This window comes from Pseudophryne corroboree, chromosome 6, assembly GCF_028390025.1.
Source record: "Pseudophryne corroboree isolate aPseCor3 chromosome 6, aPseCor3.hap2, whole genome shotgun sequence".
NCBI lineage: Eukaryota > Metazoa > Chordata > Amphibia > Anura > Myobatrachidae > Pseudophryne > Pseudophryne corroboree.
In genome coordinates, this window is record NC_086449.1 from 433,515,773 (window position 1) to 433,535,526 (window position 19,754).

General features: G+C 43.2%; 1 protein-coding gene across 1 annotated transcript in view; it reads left to right on the plus strand.

Annotated features, from left to right (window-relative positions):
- Positions 1-294: 294 nt before the first annotated feature.
- Positions 295-19,754, plus strand: part of LOC134934584 (pendrin-like) — a 45,529-nt gene continuing 26,069 nt past the window's right edge. The window contains exons 1-10 of the mRNA XM_063929990.1: positions 295-449; positions 1,150-1,289; positions 5,797-5,907; positions 7,445-7,626; positions 8,309-8,473; positions 11,226-11,378; positions 11,460-11,542; positions 17,036-17,183; positions 19,029-19,142; positions 19,278-19,355. Coding sequence (XP_063786060.1) covers positions 295-449; positions 1,150-1,289; positions 5,797-5,907; positions 7,445-7,626; positions 8,309-8,473; positions 11,226-11,378; positions 11,460-11,542; positions 17,036-17,183; positions 19,029-19,142; positions 19,278-19,355 — 1,329 coding nt within the window. The remainder of the gene's footprint in view (positions 450-1,149; positions 1,290-5,796; positions 5,908-7,444; positions 7,627-8,308; positions 8,474-11,225; positions 11,379-11,459; positions 11,543-17,035; positions 17,184-19,028; positions 19,143-19,277; positions 19,356-19,754) is intronic.

The following is a 19,754-nucleotide window of genomic DNA, read 5'->3' on the forward strand; positions in this document are numbered from 1 at the left end:
GTTGCTGGGGGCTGCTGCTTTGCAGGTACACAGTAAGAAAGTGTGTAATAATTATGCATGTTTATTCTAACAGAACATTTACATACAAATTACATATAATACAGTATAACTTCTTCTACTTCATGTAACCTTGTAGCTAATATACTATGAGCAAATATACAGAAAATGCTAAATCTAAATACTTTGCAATGTAATAATAGTTCTGTCTTAGAATCCAAAAGGAATAACTGCATTATTACATGACCAGCGCTGAAGTTGTACAGGCATTTACATGCTTATGGCTATGTTTCTCAGATGGAATCAGGAAACATGGATACAGACAGCCCTCCTGGGTACAACCAATACCTTGTGGCAAGATCTGTTTACTCAGAGCCCGCTTTCCAGGAGGAGAATGAAAAGAAGGTGATTGTTCAAAAGACTGTCCAGGAGAAGCTGCAAAAGAGCTGCAGGTTGTTTTACTATCGTTATTCTGGATTGTAGATGCAATGCCAATGGCAGGGGTGTCAGTGCTATGAAGCAATTTTGTGCCATTTATTCCATAAAAACATTGAGTGCTACTTTATCTTTAATTTGAAAGTGCCTTGGATAATGTTTTCTAGCAGCAGAAAGCGATGGTGCATTTGGTAATACAACAATGCACTCATGATAATTAACACAGAGGGAACCTGTGACCCTCAGCTCTTACAACTCCCTGCTAAACTGCCAACTTCAGACTGGCAGGTAATACTGGGACTTGTAGTTCTATACAGCTGGACTAACACAGGCTGACCACATTTTATTTAGAAGGTGGATGTATAACGCAAAGTCATTGCTGTTTCATTTTTATGTTTAGATTAGTACAAATAAGAAATTGAATGCTGTGAATGAATGTGTAATGTCTGTAGCTCAAAAAGTTTAGATTAAATTATGAACATTTATTTGTGCTGATAATTATGGATTTGTCAGAATACATGTTATTTTAAAACATTAGAATTATTCATTCCATGTTATACCATTGCAGTCTTGCTATTGTGTACAAGTGCTACTAAACGCTGCTAAAGGTACATGTACATACATGTTATCAAATATCCTGGTTTTTTTTTGTTGACAAAACAATGTTTTTTACATGACAATGGTTTATTTAGTGATAATATGTTTGTTATCTGGCAGCTGTACATCCAGAAGAGCTCTTTTGATAGTCAAGTCATTTTTCCCAATTCTGGACTGGCTGCCAAAGTACAGATGGAAAGAGTGGTTTGTACATGACCTTATCTCAGGAGTCAGCACGGGGCTTATTGGCACATTACAAGGTAAGCTAATTCACCATGTTATTTATGTTATATACTGTACATGAAATCTATTTAATAATTTGTATATAATATCCTTAGATTAGAATACAACATCACTACCTAAAATGAACATAATACTTTCTGCCTCTGGGGAGACAATATGTTTATACTAGTCCATCAGCTCTGGAGTGCCCTGCTGTCAGAGAGACAGGACATCCAGAGTGCTTGGACACCCATCACCATCCATCCATGAAATAGTGCTAGAGACCTAGTGATTATACATTAAGCCCCCTGTCATATACCTGCATGTGCAGTTTCACCAGGTTTTGTGGGGAAGAGTATTTTAGGGTGAGGATATGAGGATACAAATGCCTGTGTAGTATGGGGCCATAGACTGCACACCTTGTTACAAGTAATGAGAGGGTACAAATGCCTGTATACTGTAGGAAGGAGCCATAGACTGCACACCCTGTTACAAGTAATGAGAGGGTACAAATGCCTGTATAGGAAGGGGCCATAGACTGCACACCCTGTTACAAGTAATGAGAGGGTGCAAATGCCTGTATAGGAAGGGGCCATAGACTGCACGCCCTGTTAGAAGTAATAAGAGGATGCAAATGTCTGTATAGGAAGGGGCCATAGACTGCACACCTTGTTACAAGTAATGAGAGGGTGCAAATGCCTGTATAGGAAGGAGCCATAGACTGCACACCCTGTTACAAGTAATGAGAGGGTGGAAATGCCTGTATAGGAAGGAGCCATAGACTGCACACCCTGTTACAAGTAATGAGAGGGTGCAAATGCCTGTATAGGAAGGGGCCATAGACTGCACGCCCTGTTAGAAGTAATAAGAGGATGCAAATGTCTGTATAGGAAGGGGCCATAGACTGTATACCTTGTTACAAGTAATGAGAGGGTGCAAATGCCTGTATAGGAAGGAGCCATAGACTGCACGCCCTGTTACAAGTAATGAGAGGGTACAAATGCCTGTATAGGAAGGAGCTATAGACTGCACACCTTGTTATAAGTAATGAGAGGGTGCAAATGCCTGTATAGGAAGGAGCCATAGACTGCACGCCCTGTTACAAGTAATGAGAGGGTGCAAATGCCTGTATAGGAAGGAGCCATAGACTGCACGCCCTGTTACAAGTAATGAGAGGGTACAAATGCCTGTATAGGAAGGGGCCATAGACTGTATACCTTGTAACAAGTAATGAGAGGGTGCAAATGCCTGTATAGGAAGGGGCAATAGACTGCACGCCCTGTTACAAGTAATGAGAGGGTGCAAATACCTGTATAGGAAGGGGCCATAGACTGCACGCCCTGTTAGACGTAATAAGAGGATGCAAATGTCTGTATAGTAAGGGGCCATAGACCGCACGCCCTGTTACAAGTAATGAGAGGGTGCATATGCCTGTATAGGAAGGAGCCATAGACTGCACGCCCTGTTACAAGTAATGAGAGGGTGCAAATGCCTGTATAGGAAGGAGCCATAGACTGCACGCCCTGTTACAAGTAATGAGAGGGTGCAAATGCCTGTATAGGAAGGGGCCATAGACTGCACGCCCTGTTACAAGTAATGAGAGGGTACAAATGCCTGTATAGGAAGGGGCCATAGACTGTATACCTTGTAACAAGTAATGAGAGGGTGCAAATGCCTGTATAGGAAGGGGCCATAGACTGCACGCCCTGTTACAAGTAATGAGAGGGTGCAAATACCTGTATAGGAAGGGGCCATAGACTGCACGCCCTGTTAGACGTAATAAGAGGATGCAAATGTCTGTATAGGAAGGGGCCATAGACCGCACGCCCTGTTACAAGTAATGAGAGGGTGCATATGCCTGTATAGGAAGGAGCCATAGACTGCACGCCCTGTTACAAGTAATGAGAGGGTGCAAATGCCTGTATAGGAAGGAGCCATAGACTGCACGCCCTGTTACAAGTAATGAGAGGGTACAAATGCCTGTATAGGAAGGAGCCATAGACTGCACGCCCTGTTAGACGTAATAAGAGGATGCAAATGTCTGTATAGGAAGGGGCCATAGACTGCACGCCCTGTTACAAGTAATGAGAGGGTGCATATGCCTGTATAGGAAGGAGCCATAGACTGCACGCCCTGTTACAAGTAATGAGAGGGTGCAAATGCCTGTATAGGAAGGAGCCATAGACTGCACACCCTGTTACAAGTAATGAGAGGGTGCAAATGCCTGTATAGGAAGGAGCCATGGACCGCACACCCTGTTACAAGTAATGAGAGGGTGCAAATGCCTGTATAGGAAGGAGCCATAGACTGCACCCCCTGTTACAAGTAATGAGAGGATGCAAATGCCTGTATAGGAAGGAGCCATGGACTGCACACCCTGTTACAAGTAATGAGAGGGTGCAAATGCCTGTATAGGAAGGGGCCATAGACTGCACGCCCTGTTAGACATAATAAGAGGATGCAAATGCCTGTATAGGAAGGGGCCATAGACTGTATACCTTGTTACAAGTAATTAGGGGGTGCAAATATCTGTATAGCAAGTGCTTGGACTGGCCGGTAGTTGATTTTGGTCAATGTCTTTTATGCATAAACAGCGCCTAGTTTTGCACAGAAATTAGTATTCAATTGGAAATGACATGACATTTTGTTGGACAGGACCATTTAAATTATATGAAGAGAGGCTACACTCAGAGCCGGCCTTAACTATAGGCAGGCTAGGCATTTGCCTAGGGCATTCAAGCATGTCTAGGGGCATCCAAGCATGTCCCTGCAGCATCTCATGCTGAGAGGGACAGTCCGCAAACTAACTGTTACTTTCCAAATGTATTCAATCAGTACTTGTATACACTGCTGTTTACATTTGTCAAAAAAAATGCACACTGTGCCTTAAACTTCCTCTGACATGCTTGAATGCCCCTGACTTGTGAGACCTCAGACAGACAGACAGACAGCAGAAGCCCAGTAAATGCAATTCCTGGACCTGTGACATTTTTACTGACTATACAAGGTTATTACTGGATGGCTTCTTATGATAACACATGTGTATTTTGGAAGACTGCTTCACAGAAACCTGACATCACCTATACTGCTTGTGCACATGGGGGAGGGGGACCCTGGCATCCTGTGTGTGTCCCTTATCCCTGTGCAAACCCCAGGTTTCTGCAGGGACATAACATGGGCAGTGTTCTCCCCACACTTTATTTCCTAGTCAGTCCATACCGTAAAATTCCCCTGCCATCTAGCACTGTAACGTGGTCAGTAAGTTGCGTTGTGCTATTTCTATATGAAACATCAGTGCAGCGTGACTTTTGGACATATCAGACTGGAGGGCAGAGCATTTAGCTCCCACAGTATAAAGTAAAGGGCATGCAGTTAACGGGAGTAACAGACACCAGCAAACACACTGAATAGTGAAGAGAATGGACAGTTTCTACATGTTTGATACTGATCTTTTTGTATAACCAGCAAGTGTGGCAGTATCTGTGGCAGTATATGTGTATTATGGGCATTACTAATGTGGTGCATATGTGTAAAGTGCATTACTGTGTGGCATTATGTGTATTATGGGCATTACTAATGTGGGGCATATGTGTAAGGTTCCTTTACTGTGTGGAATTATATGTATTATGGTCATTACTGTGTGGCATTGTGCAGAGTTGAACTGGCCCACAGGGTAACCCCCCGGTGGGCCCCACTACCTGAGCGTTGCAGGTACAGATGCAGAACTAGCGGCGGAGCTAGGGGGCACCAGACAAAATTTTGCCTAGGGCATCAAATTGGCTAGGGCCGGCTCTGGCTACACTTATAAGGTTGCCCACTACTGTACAGGAGAGCACACTGCCTTTATCTCTATACACAAGAACTTGTGTTATCTGCTACCTCAGAGGTCCCATCCATATGGCACTGCAGTTTGCATCTTACTATTGCCCTTCTATGGGAATGAATTAGATGCACTTTACCCAATGTAATGAAAAGCTTTAGAGACAGAAAGTCACACATTATTTAATATAGCAGTCCCTCAAATATTTTCACAATTCATTTAATGCATATATTAAGTAAAGCCAAACAGGACTGAGTAAATAGAGCTTGGTTTGTTATGTAAATAGAGTCATGGTAAACAGACAATTTTCCAGGCTCTCTTTCCTCAGTTCTGATAACATGCCGTGTTGTAAATTGTATCCACATCTGTTTATTTGGAGATGTGTGTGTGTGTGTGTGTGTGTGTGTGTGTGTGTGTGTGTGTGTGTGTGTGTATATATATATATATATATATATATATATAAAACCATGTCTGATGACTAAGGTTGCAAGAAGGTGCCCAAATCTAACAGACGTCTTAAGGAGCCATTTGCTCTTAAATGGGTTATGGTTAGTACTTACTGTATGAATTACTTTCATGTGGTTTGAGTGTAAGAACAATGTTTCACTATAGATAACAACTTTGAACATGCCATTAATTGTAACCATGTTAATGTTATGATTGTAATATGCAAAATAATGTTTACATACGATAACATCAGGTTAATTAATCATATATGATTCCAGGTTTGGCCTTTGCATTGCTTGCTGCGGTACCAGTAGGATACGGCCTCTACTCATCGTTCTTCCCCATTTTAACATACTTCTTCCTGGGAACATCTAAACACATCTCCGTTGGTAAATTGTAATAATAATCTATTACAGAAAAGAGTAATCATATTGCATGTCAGCAGAAATATGAGAGAGGTTGTTACCTTACTTACTGAACCACCCCATAGTGATTAGCTAGTAATGCCTTTTTGTCAATCTGGTTATACTATAAAGACAAGGGGTGTACGTTTGTCTATATTGGGAATGATTTAGGGGGTTCACTACGATATGCCGGCGGTCGGGCTCCCGGCGACCAGCATACCAGCGCCGGGAGCCATACCGCCGACTTACCGACAGTGTGGCGAGCGCAAATGAGCCCCTTGCGGGCTCGCTGCGCTCGCCACGCTACGGGCACGGTGGCGCGCTACGCGCGCCACACTATTTTATTCTCCCTCCAGGGGGGTCGTGGACCCCCACGAGGGAGAATAAGTGTCGGTATGCCGGCTGTCGGGATCCCGGCGCCGGTATACTGTGCGCCGGGATCCCGACAGTCGGCATACTGAAGACCACCCGATTTAGGTCTCATTATTCTTTGTTGGGATATAGAACTACTTTAGTCCTTCACAATGAAAATGGAAAGTTATGTTCTTATAAAAACAAAACAAAATAAATTGTCAGGACAGTACTTTATAACTGATTCAGTATGATATACCGCCGGGTGGGATACCGGATGTACATATCCCGACAGCGCGCGCTACAGGATCTATTCCCACTCCATGGACACAAACGAGTGGGTATAGTCCTGTTTTGCCGGTATGCTGGGTGGCGGAATTCCTGCATCGGGATCCTGACCGCCGAGATACCGACAGTTGGCAAATTGAACGTATCCCCTTTATAACACCTAGACCCCCTTTGCTGTTATTATAGTAGAGAGAAAACAATGAACATTAATAGAAGAGTAACAGTGGGGCTTATATAGAGATGGACACAGTTATGCCCAGAACGTAAGTAGCAAAAGACGAGATCATAAGAAAGCAATTTACATACATACAGTATGCTCAGCTGTATGTCACTGGAATACCCGCCAGGTTTACATGAGGAGTAACAAGTCTGTGTAGACTCATGCTCCGCATAGAGTAAGGGTAGTGTAGAGATGTGGCTTGACAGTGATAGTAGTATCTGTTTGCATTACTTATTTGTACACAAAATAGTCATGTTAACAGTAACATATACACATATTGGCACTGTTATTAATACATGCTAAATTTCCATTTGCCGTATAAGGTGTAATTAAAAACATGCTGAATTAATAAAAAATACAAACACAATTAAGTATGTAAAGTACTTACATCTGTAAGTGTAAGATGCAACCAAATATGCATACAAGTACGTGCATAATGTAATTTTTGGTGTACATGTACTATACAGAAATGTGTAATTCATGCAAAAAAGAGACTTATGCCCGACACTACATGTGCCACAATGTAACTACTATACAGTGTTAGGGGGAAATTCCATGCTACATATTGATTTTTAAGTGTATGCGCTATTGTCATTCTTATGGAGTTTAAAGAGAACTAGTATGTGAAATAATTGTTTAAGCTGTGTCTATATGTATCCACAGGGCCATTTCCAGTAGTCAGCCTGATGGTTGGTTCAGTTGTTTTGTCTATGGCTCCTGATTCACAATTTACCATGTCAAGTAACAACACTGGACTGAACCAGACAGTAATAAACACAGTGGCCAGGGACGCAGCTAGAGTTGTGGTTTCAGGGACCCTAAGTTTCTTAATTGGAATCATTCAGGTAATACATATTCTTACATATGTGGTTCCTCCTTCTCAGTATTATTATTATTAGTAACAGTTATATAGCGTCAGCATATTCTGTATTGCTTTACAATTGGGAATCGAATCATTCAGTGATAAAAGAAGACTGGGTAAGAAAAGACAGTAAATTGTCATTTAATTACTAGTCATTGCTTGTTTGTTCTTCGCATTTGTTTTATTGATCTCTATTTACAACTAGAATGAACTAATTACAGAAAAGTAACTATGTTAGCTAATGAGCTTATTACTGCCGACGAAGAGTGATCACATAGTTCTTGTGTATAGATAAAGCTGTAAGTGAATAAAAGTCAGCGCTATACTTATACTCTATATGAATTAAAACAGTGGCACCTGTTAAAAAAGTTTGTTAGTAAAATTTGTTTCCAGTTCTTTAACAAACAAATTTTACTAAAAAACACTTGTTCTAATTCATATAGTAGACATATAGCGCTCACTTTTATTGACTTACAAATTTATGTTGCATTGAGCCGCTTTGTATAATAGTCTCAAGCACTGTTATAACTTATATATTATAGATAAACCTATTAGTGTAAACCAAAGAGAATATACACCTGTCCGTCTTTGTATTAGTCTATTTGAGAGCTTGCCTGACCATCCTCATGTGAAAGTCAATGATGATCACTATGTCTTATTCCCAGCTTTTACTAGGTGTTTTCCAAATTGGCTTCATTGTCAGGTATCTGGCAGATCCACTAGTTGGTGGCTTCACCACGGCAGCAGCTTTCCAAGTGTTTGTCTCACAATTCAAGCAAGTGCTGAATGTTCCCGCGGGTAACTACAATGGAGTATTCTCTATAATATATGTGAGTCTATCAAAGATTGTCATTGATGTACTGATAGCTATGAACTAGATAGAAATGTGTTAGCTGAATGCATTTTATTGTACAGTGGAATATTGCCACTACCTAATGACACATCATATTATTCATTTGCTGACATATACAGTCATTGCACAAATATCACCAAATTATCCCCTCCATGTATGTGACTCATTCAATTGTTTGAAAAGTCAGTTGGGTGTCTGTCTATTATATAGGAAAAAAACAGACAGCCAACCGACTTTTCAAACATATTGGGGCAGATGTATTAAGCCTGGTGTAGTAATAAAGTGGAAGGTGATAACGCACTAGCCAATCAGCTCCTAACTTCCATGTTACAGGCTGGGTTTGAAAAATGACAGTTAGGAGCTCACTGGTTGGTGCGTTATCACCTTCCACTTTATCACTTCACCTGGCTTAATACATCTGCCCCTCAGTCTTAAAGATGTCTGGTATGACCCAAGCCTCATAGATTCACTAGATTGGGAGCTGTATTAATCAGAGCATGCCTGAGCCTAATTTGTTTTGCAAGCGAATACAGATTTTGGCGCACCCCAGTGGACTTTTTGTGAAAAGGGAAAGGGACTCGGTTTCACGGGAAATGCTGTACCTACGAGCCATGCCCCCTCTCAATTTTTATCATATTGATGTTGCTGTGTTAACAGCTTATTGATCATATGTCGGCAGTAAATCATGTCGCCGATAATGAACTTTTCGCCCAAAAGAACTGACTTTTCCCCGCAAATTGCAATTACAGCCTATTTAATTATCCGGGAAAATTTATCGGTGATAATTTTTTCTCAAATTTCTCTTCATTAACGCTGAGCAGGTGAAAAGTTGGGAAAAATCCCTATTTTAAGGTTAAAATGTTTGGATATGGAACAGAACCCCTGGGACTAATTAGGCACGTTAAAGTTTTAAATTATTTTTAATTTGCCAATAATGACATGTCATTTTTTGGGGTGAAAAAGTACAAAGTGATGGAAATTGGGGTTCAAGGTATGGGACAGGTATATTGAGGTGCTTTATGAGTGGGACAGGTGTTTTTAGGCTTGCAGGTGGGAGTAATCGGTCTGTTTCCACTTTTTTTGAAAGTACTCTAAAATGACCCAAATATATACTTATACCCATTTTCATTTACCCCAAATTTAATGAGAGCATTTATTATGCACAACAAAGATTGCTTTCTATCATTTTTTTGCATTTTTAAAAAGAATGCATATAACAGCCATTTCACACAATGTAAGTCCCTAAAAACTCTTTAATGTGATCTCTAATACACTTCTCTTCTGTTGTCCTATGTTAGTTTAGCTTTTTTGGGGGTACAGGCTCATTTCCCCATTTTTACCTACATTTGCACTACAAGAATTTTCACTTGAAACCCGTTTGGAATTGAATAGGTTGAAAAACGGGAGCACGCATACCCGTAAAAAGTAGAGATGAACGGGTTCGGTTGTACTCGGATTTACCCGAATCTCTTTATTGGCTATCGGACGTCACGTGTTATGGTTAGCCAATAAGAAAAATCCAGAAAATAAGAAATGGCGATAATTCTGGCGTAAAGAACCGAGTAAAGCCGAACCCGCTCATCTCTAGTAAAAAGTTGTTTTCCCTGCAATTCTGGCCGACTGACGCGAGAAAAATTCACGTGATTTTGCAGATAATTGAATACCCCCTAAGTGTGCTCTCCTCAGTGTGGCATCATACGCAGCCACGTACCTCACGTAATTATATGGCTGGCTCTGGTAGTAATGGACAATACAACATGTACTCTTCATTGAACAGAAACTGTACTATACTGTAGATGCTTCTTTAGTAAGCTAGCTGAAGGAACTATAACTATGGCTAATACTCATTCACAGGACTAGTTGCTACAGCAGATATAAGGTGGTAATATCTAGTCACAGGGCAAATTGCTGTATAGATGTAAGGTAGGTCATATCCAGTCACTGGGCACATTACAACTATAGATGTAAAGTGGTCATATCCTGTAAGGTGGTAAGATCCAGTCACAGCACAAGATACAATTATAGATGTAAGGTGGTAGTATCTAGCTGCTGGACATGCTGCTACCAATATGTAAGGTGGCATGGTTGTAGGCCACTACTGGAAGGAGGGTGGGGTTTTTAATCGGTGCTGGAGTCTAGGTGGCACCTACTGTATTAGCTGTTCCCAAATTTATAGAATAAAGGGTTGATGTATCAAGCAGTGGAGAAGTGGACTAATAGAGAAGTTGCCAATAGCAATCAGTCAGCTTCCAATGACATTTAACAAGAGATTCTATAAATTCTAGGTAGATGCTAATTGGATGCTGTTGGCAACTTCTCCTTCGGTCCACTTCTCCACTCTTTTTACTGTCGGATACATCAACCCATTAGTTTCTGTGTGAACTATGGAGCATGGTGGCTGGCTCTCTCCCTGGAGAGTCTTCCGGTGTGAACTACCAGGAAGAGATACAGTCTACATTCTTAGTAATTCATGTGCCAGGTTCCTGTCCAGTGTTGTTAACATGCATCACATTGCAATATATAGTAAAATCTCTAATGTTACATTGTATCAGTTGCAAGTCCAGAGGAACTGTTAGTGCTGCATATAGCTGTGTCTGCGAATAATTCACATCTAATTGAATCGACCCCACACTGTCAGATTTTTACTTTACCATTACTCACTGGGATATATTAAATTACATGTTCTGTTTTATTGTTGACATCTAATACCTCTTATGTTTCTTAAACAGACAATTAGAGACATCTTTCAAAACATTGGAAAAACCAATATTTGTGATCTGATTGCTGGACTTCTGACCTTCATTTTGTGCGTTGTGGTGAAAGAACTTAACGATCGATACAAGCGCTACTTACGAGTACCAATTCCTATAGAAATCATTGTGGTATGTGTAACAGTATTAATATTGTAATTGGCATAGAAAGTGATTATATATACTTAATTCTTAATTTTATTTCTAATGTAGACAATAGTGGCAACAGGGATTTCGTATGGAGCCAATTTACAACAGAAATATAATGCAGGGATCATAAAAACAATTCCTAGTGGGTAAGAGCAATTATTACTTAAATTGTTTAGTAAATACTGCATTTTTTTAAATGAGTTTGTAAAATCATTAATCTGTAGATAAAACAATGTATGTATTCTGACATAGGGCGGTGTCTTAGTATCCGCAGTAATTTACCACGGATAATTACTGCCGACGGGCAGAGGCGTAGCTAGGGTTTTCGGAGCCCAGGGCAAGATGGAAAATGGCGCCCCCCCCAAAAAAAAACACAAAAAGAAGCATGGCCACACTCCAGAAGGGGTGTGGCCATGCTCCAGAAGGGGTGTGGCCACTGAAAATGGCCCACAGTGCCAGTTACATTGCCCCACAGTGCCAGATACAATGCCCCACAGTGCCAGATACAATGCCCCACAGTGCCAGATACATTGCCCCACAGTGCCAGATACATTGCCCCACAGTGCCAGATACATTGCCGCACAGTGCCAGATACATGCCCCACAGTGCCAGATACATGCCCCACAGTGCCAGATACAATGCCCCACAGTGCCAGATACAATGCCCCACAGTGCCAGATACATTGCCCCACAGTGCCAGATACATTGCCCCACAGTGCCAGATACATTGCCCCACAGTGCCAGATACATGCCCCACAGTGCCAGATACATGCCCCACAGTGCCAGTTACATTGCCCCACAGTGCCAGTTACATGCCCCACAGTGCCAGGTACATGCCCCACAGTGCCAGTTACATTGCCCCACAGTGCCAGTTCCATTGCCCCACAGTGCCAGATACAATGCCCCACAGTGCCGGATACATGCCCCACAGTGCCAGATACCTTGGCCCACAGTGCCAGATACATTGCCCCACAGTGCCGGATACATGCCCCACAGTGCCAGATACATTGCCCCACAGTGCCAGATACATTGCTCCACAGTGCCAGATACATTGCCCCACAGTGCCAGATACATTGCCCCACGGTGCCAATTACATTGCCCCACAGTGCCAGTTACATGCCCCACAGTGCCAGATACATGCCCCACAGTGCCAGTTACATTGCCCCACAGTGCCAGATACATGCCCCACAGTGCCAGTTACATTGCCCCACAGTGACAGATACATTGCCCCACAGTGCCAGTTACATTTCCCCACAGTGCCAGATACATGCCCCACAGTGCCAGTTACATTGCACCACAGTGCCAGTTACATGCCCCACAGTGCCAGATACATGCCCCACAGTGCCAGATACATGCCCCACTCAGTGCCAGATACATGCCCCACTGTGCCAGATACATGCCCCACTCAGTGCCAGTTACATGCCCCACTCAGTGCCAGTTACATGCCCCATTTAGTGCCAGATACATGCCCCACTCAGTGCCAGTTGCATGCCCCACTCAGTGCCAGTTACATGCCCCATTTAGTGCCAGATTCATGCCCCACTGTGCCCCCCCCCCCGGTCACTCGCCGCTTGTTGATGACATGTGAGGGGAGGAGAGCGCAGCGCCTCTCCTTCCCCTCACTGCTCCAGGTCTCCGGCGGCTGTCTGGCGCCGGTTCGCTAGCCAATCAGAGCTCGTGGACCAGCAGCCAATCAGGAGCCGGTCCGCAAGCTCTGATTGGCTAACGCCGGAGACCGGACACAGCAGCGCTGCTGGCAGCGCTGCTAGGGCTTTCAGCGGCGGTGAGGGGAGGGAGAGACGGTGCGCTCTCCTCCCCTCACATTTCGGGTTGACGGGGGCGAGTGGGGCATGATGCCCTGGCCGGCGGCGGCGCCCCCCCTCTCCTGGGCTTGCCAAGGTGCCCAGGGCACGTGCCCCACTCACCCTACCCTAGATACGCCTCTGCCGACGGGGCTATCCAATTAGTCTTGGTGCTGGTGCTTATCGGGGAAACCAAATCGCTGATAAGTGCCCTTCTTTTCTGCAAAAATACATACTGTAGAGCCATGGTTTTTCACGGATCCTATGTATTTTTGAGGGATAAGGCAATTTTTTTAGTTAGATACCTTGAAAAAAATGTTCGATAAATTAAACACAAAAACCCACGTGGCTATGGCCAAAATATTTTCGGGAATAATAGGATATCCCCATTAGTTGCAATAGACTTTACTTCATTGGTAGATTACCCGCTGAACACAGTTCTACTATGCAAGTGTTACACATGCCAGTGATGAAAACACTGTAACGTAGCATTTCATATTCAGATACAGCTGCAGTTGCAAACAGAATATAGGCATGCTGAATATCATTTTAATCAGCAGAGTCTTCTTGTGAAGTCACACACACAGCCGCTGCGAAACAAAAGAAGGCGCCAGATTGCCTGCCTGTGCAGCCAGGCTACGCAGGCAGGGGCCGTCTTCTGTTCAATACATTCACAATTAAATTGTGAACACATCGCTAAGCAGCGCAACGCACATGCTGGGCGGCCTTAACCTATGCTGGACAGCCCCCAGGAAGTGAGTATATGGATGCAGAATTTGCGATGGTGATAAAAATTTATATTTTAAAGAAATAAATAAAAAAATTGACAAAACAAATCCTGTTGGATAATCATAAAAAAACGGACAATTTCTGAGCATTTTTTTGAAAATATATTAACCAAGTAAGTGGTTAAATATATAGACTGTTTCAAATGTCGACATGTTGAAAATGTCGACATTTAAACCATAGACAAATCAAAAGGTAATTAGCATATGAAGACTAGTATCAATGTGACTCACTGTTTACTGGTCACCATTAGTTACTACTATTTTATATACAGACGTGTCCTCTTACAACTTTGCTCTGTGCACCACAAGTCGTGTTACACCTAACGCGTGAGTGCCGCTTGACTCTGTAATGCCGAGCTTTTTTTTTGTGTTTTTTTCCCCGTGAAAATGCATCGTAGATGCAAAGTAATGCAATAGGACACACAAGCAGCTTCTGCTGATTAACCCTTTCGGTGGTATGCACGGAAATTTTCTGGGGCTGACAGCAATAGCTACCCCGGAAGATTTTAGTGCATACATAGTGTTCATTCTAGCACCCTGTACCTTTGAAATCCTGTGCAGTTCCCCTTTCCTGCCTGGGGTGTCGCTCTCTGCTCTGGTGCTTCTCAGCGCATACACAGGTCTATATCACAGCACTGAGTAACAGATCAGAGCAGAGCGCAACAGCCCAGGCAGGAAAGAGGAACTGCAAGGATTTTGATAGGTGCAGGGTGCTAGAATGAACACTACATACTACCTGCTGATTCCCTGAGGACAACCGTACAGCGTGCATGGCGCCCGGGAATCAGAATACTCCATTATGGAGCATACTCCATTATGGAGTTTAGCCTGCCCCCCGGATTCCTATTGTCTTATGCCGATATAATGGCTTATGCCGATTCCCGGGTGCCGCAAGGCGATTGCCAGGCAATAACCTCGCCCTGCCCTGTCACTTGCCGACCCCGGCACATTCCACCCTGCTCCCACGCCAATTTAAACCCCCCCCCCCCCACAGAGTGTGTTTTTAAATTGAAAACTCACCACTGAAGGGGTTAAAATTATATGCAGCATGCCCATAGTCTGTGTGTGACTGTATTTGCATACAAAATGCTATGCTACAATGTTTTCATGAAAAACTACACACTACACACTACGTTTCTATCTATCTACCTACAGTGTATCTATCTATCTATCTATCTATCTACAGTGTAACTATCTATCTATCTATCTATTATATGGGTTGGGTATGCCTTACCGCAAGATCCCGGCAGCAGAATGCCGGCGGGGGGTGGCGAGCGAAATGAAGCCCCTTGCGGGCTCGGTGGCAAGCTGCGCTCTCCACAGCTTCTATTCCCAGTCTGTGGTTGTTGTGGACACCCACGAGTGGGAATAGTCCCTGCTAGTTGGCATGCCAACTGTCGGGATTTACAGGGGTGCAGGATGTAGCCGTCGGTATTGTAACCTAATATACAAAGGGGTATATGCAATTGCGGTCGAATTCCCGAAATTGTCGAATTTCGGGATTTTTTCGCCAAAAAAAAAAATTCGACAATGCAATTCAGTACTTTCCGACAAAAAAACGGACTTTCAAAATTCGACTTTTTGAAATTCGACTTTTGACAAATTCGACCTTTTTTGCAATGATACACATGCTGCAATTCGACCAAAGTCTATTCAATGGAAGTTTGGAAATTCGACAACAGTGCTTTTAGACAGTAAATTCGTCATTTTCAATCCGCCACACTTTGGATGGTGAAACTAATAAAAAAAATTTAAAACATGTTTTTTTTGTGTTTTTTTTTTCTTGGTAATATCATATCTATTTATATTAGAAGGGATTAGGTACTTGGTTTGTCTTTTTTGGAGGCACAAGTATTATTTATATATTTTTAAAAATAATATATTTTTTTTTTTTGGATGGAATGGTAAAATCCCTGAAAAAAATGGCGTGGGGTCCCCCCTCCAAAGCATAACCAGCCTCGGGCTCTTCGAGCTGGTCCTGGTTCTAAAAATGTGGGGAAAAATTTGACAGGGGATCCCCCATATTATTTTGTGTGTGTCGGCAGGTGTGTAATAAAGTTTTACTCTCAAGGTGTGTGTGTCCTGTTTTTATTTGGGTATTTTTTTTCCAGTAGTACTACAGGTACCAGCGGGCCCGTTTTTCTCCCGCATGCTGGTACTTGTGGTTCTCCAAGTACCAGCTTGCGGGGGAGGCTTGCTGGGACTTGTAGTACTACTGGAAAAACCAATATTCTTGTCATTTTACTCAAGGCTATCAGCCTCCCATCCGCAGCCATTGGATGGGGGGGACAGCCTCGGGCTTCACCCCTGGCCCTTGGGTGGCTGGGGGGGGACTCCTTGATTGAAGGGGTCCCCACTCCCCCAGGGTACCCCGGCCAGGGGTGACTAGTTGGATATTTAATGCCACGGCCGCAGGGCGCTGTATAAAAGTGACCCCCGGCTGTGGCATTATCTGTCCAGCTAGTGGAGCCCGATGCTGGTGTATAAAATACGGGGGACCCCTACTCTTTTTGTCCCCCGTATTTTTTGCACCAGCATCAGGTGCAGAGCCCGGTGCTGGTTTTAAAAATACGGGGGATCCCCTGTCAATTTTTACCCCGCATTTTTAGAACCAGGACCAGCTCGAAGAGCCCGAGGCTGGTTATGCTTTGGAGGGGGGACCCCACGCCATTTTTTCCGGGATTTTCCCATTTTTTTAATTCGCGGCAAAATCCGGCAAATCGGCCGTTTTTCGCCCGCGGGACTGTCGAATCCGTTTTTCATTGAATATGGTGAATTCCGGCAGCCACCTGCCGGAATTCACCTGTCGAATTGTGTCGAATTAAAAAACGGCGATAATTTGCCGCGATTCGCCGTGAATTGCATATACCCCTAAATGTGTGGATAAATAGAATGCTTACAAAATACACTGTGAATAATGCATAACAGATAAACTGTGCGTAACTCATCAGATTAGAATTGTTTTCGCTTCACATGAAATTATGTGTTTCGAAATCGAAATATTGAATACAAGAAATATATAATGTAAAATTGTTTTCTTTCTTTTCCAGATTTATACCTCCAATGACACCAGATGTCAGTATGTTTTCAGAAATGATTGGCTCAGCATTTTCCATTGGTATAGTGGCTTATGCTGTGGCCGTATCTGTGGGGAAAGTGTATGCCACAAAACACTGCTATGCCATAAATGGTAATCAGGTAAGCAGCTTAGATGCACATGCATACCTATCAGACCCTCCAACATCACCCCTTCCACAGGTACAAAATGCTCTGCTCATGGGCTTCCCACCTAATTTGTGATTACAGTCACCTGTGTTGAACTAATGATGTGATGAGAAAGGTGTCTTTAACATTGCAATCACAAATTAGGTGGGAATCTCAGGAGCAGACAATGTTGTGCCTGGTGGAAGGGGTGATTTTGGACGGTATGCTACTATCATAGCTCAGTCATGACATCTGCTCAACAGATAAATATATCTGAGAAACAGAAATGTAAACGGTTTTGAGAAATCCCTGATTGGATAAAATGATTAGGACCTGAGACAGTATAGAAAGATTACATCATTGATATAATTAACACCTAATACTCTTCTATAACGCAGCAATATAAATGTTTCATTTATATACAATAACCAGTGACGTGCGGTGAGATCAGTGACTGGTGAGGCACTGGCTGATTGCTAGGGGGGGATAATGCCATAGCAGGGGAGACACTCAGTATGGGGTCCCCCTGCCATAACATTAAACACCCCCCAAACCAGTCATCCCAGGTCTGGAATTCCTCATAAAGTGGGAACCCCAAACATGTAAATAGGGTCCCCCCTCCTGAGCAACAACCAGCACTGGGCTGAAAGCCCAGTGCTATGCCCGCAACAATGGTGGCGGTGGGTTCGGGGTTAATGACATACTAATATTGTTATTTACAGGCGGTCTACAGGTCCCAGCAAGCCTGCCCCAGCATGCCGGCACTTGGAGAACCACAAGTGCCAGCATGCCCAGACATTAAGGGCCCACTGGCACCCGTAGTCTGCCTGTAAAGAAAATATTAAAATATAAACACAACACATAATGTTTAAATAGTTTATTGTACTGCATCTTTGCCTGGCGGCGACTGCCTTTCAGCTCTTTTTCATTGCCACTGCCTCCCCAGGGCTTCCAGCGTCTTCACCTGGGGGGCGGCACTCCTTTCAGCTCTTTTTCATGGCCAACGCCTCCCCAGGGCTTCCGGCGTCTTCTATCTTCGGGAGCTCTTCCCTGCTCCCTCCCTGTCGCTGGACTGACCGCCGCTGCCTCGCTACTGGCTTATATAAGCCAGTTGAGGGGGCGGTTGAGCTGTGATTGGCTCATGGTGGCCATCGTGAATTTCAAAAATTTTTGAAATGGGAAGCCGGCTCTCCGCTGCTGAACTCTGCAGAATGGCTGGAAGAGAATGGATCCTCTCGGACCCATGTCTGCCGCCAGCCACCCTTTCTCCACCGGGTCTCACTGCCACGGATGCCCGCCACGTCGCGCCGCCACATGTGCCTGCTGGCCAGTGGATCCAGTGGATCTGCTGGGCCAATCACATCTGCGGGACTGACAGGGGTGTGCTTTCAGGTAGGCTGAATGCACGCCCCTGTCATTGAGGCACATATACTGGTGCAGCTTCCTAGTACTTTTTCAATGGGCTTTTACAGCCCATTGCTTGGCCCTGCCCCCTGCCTGCCCCCCTGCTTCCCGAAGTTCATATTGTCAGCGGGAGGCACCTCTCCTGCTGCCTCCCACCCCAATATGCAGGGATTTTCTAAAGGGGGGGGGGGGGGAATGATTAAAATAGTAAAAGAAGATATCTATATCACAGAATATGTGTTATAAATATCTTCTTTGTATTATTTTAATAATTATGACAGGGGAGGCACTGCCTCCCCTGACTACACGTCCCTAACAATAACTGATTAAACAACTTAATGTTTAAGAAATGTGTTTATTATACAAAAAAATCTGTTATGTTTTGTGTATGCATTTGTTTCACAATGAAGCAATGTTATGTCTTTATACTTTCAGGAGTTTATTGCATTTGGCATCAGCAACCTGTTTGGTGGCGCTTTCTCCTGCTTTTGTGCCACAACTGCACTGTCACGTACTGCCGTCCAGGAAAGCACAGGTGGGAAAACCCAGGTAATCAGCTCAACAAGCCAAAGCTGTGCATAGAGGACAATTGTTGGAACAAACAATGGATTTTCACTTTCCATATAATGAGTATACTGTTCATTTGAGAGTGTAATAATACTAATAATAATCTTTATTTTCCAGATAGCTGGTCTAATTTCAGCCGTCATTGTGTTAATTGCAATAGTGGCACTTGGCAGACTTCTCGAACCATTACAGAAGGTATGTATTTAATGTACTTGAATGTGAGTGAATTTCTTATTATGTTGTCATGTTTAGTAAAATATTCTCCTACACTTCCTCTTTAGTAGATAACTGTAAACCATAAAGTACCTATAGAATATAAGTATAAGTATAATGTATATCTTCTCATGAAAGTTAAAGGGTTGCAATCACCAGAGAACAGATTTACTAACCAGCATATTTTCAAAGCTGTCAAACTTTATCAGTTTTGACTAATAGATTTAAAACGGCAATAGAAATAGACCCTAAATCAGACTTGCTTAGCATTTATTTCTATTGCCGTTCAAATCCATCGGTCAAAGTCACCAACGTTTGTCAGCTTTGAAAACACGTTGGTTAGTAAATATACCCCCAAGTCCTCTATATTTTACAGTGATC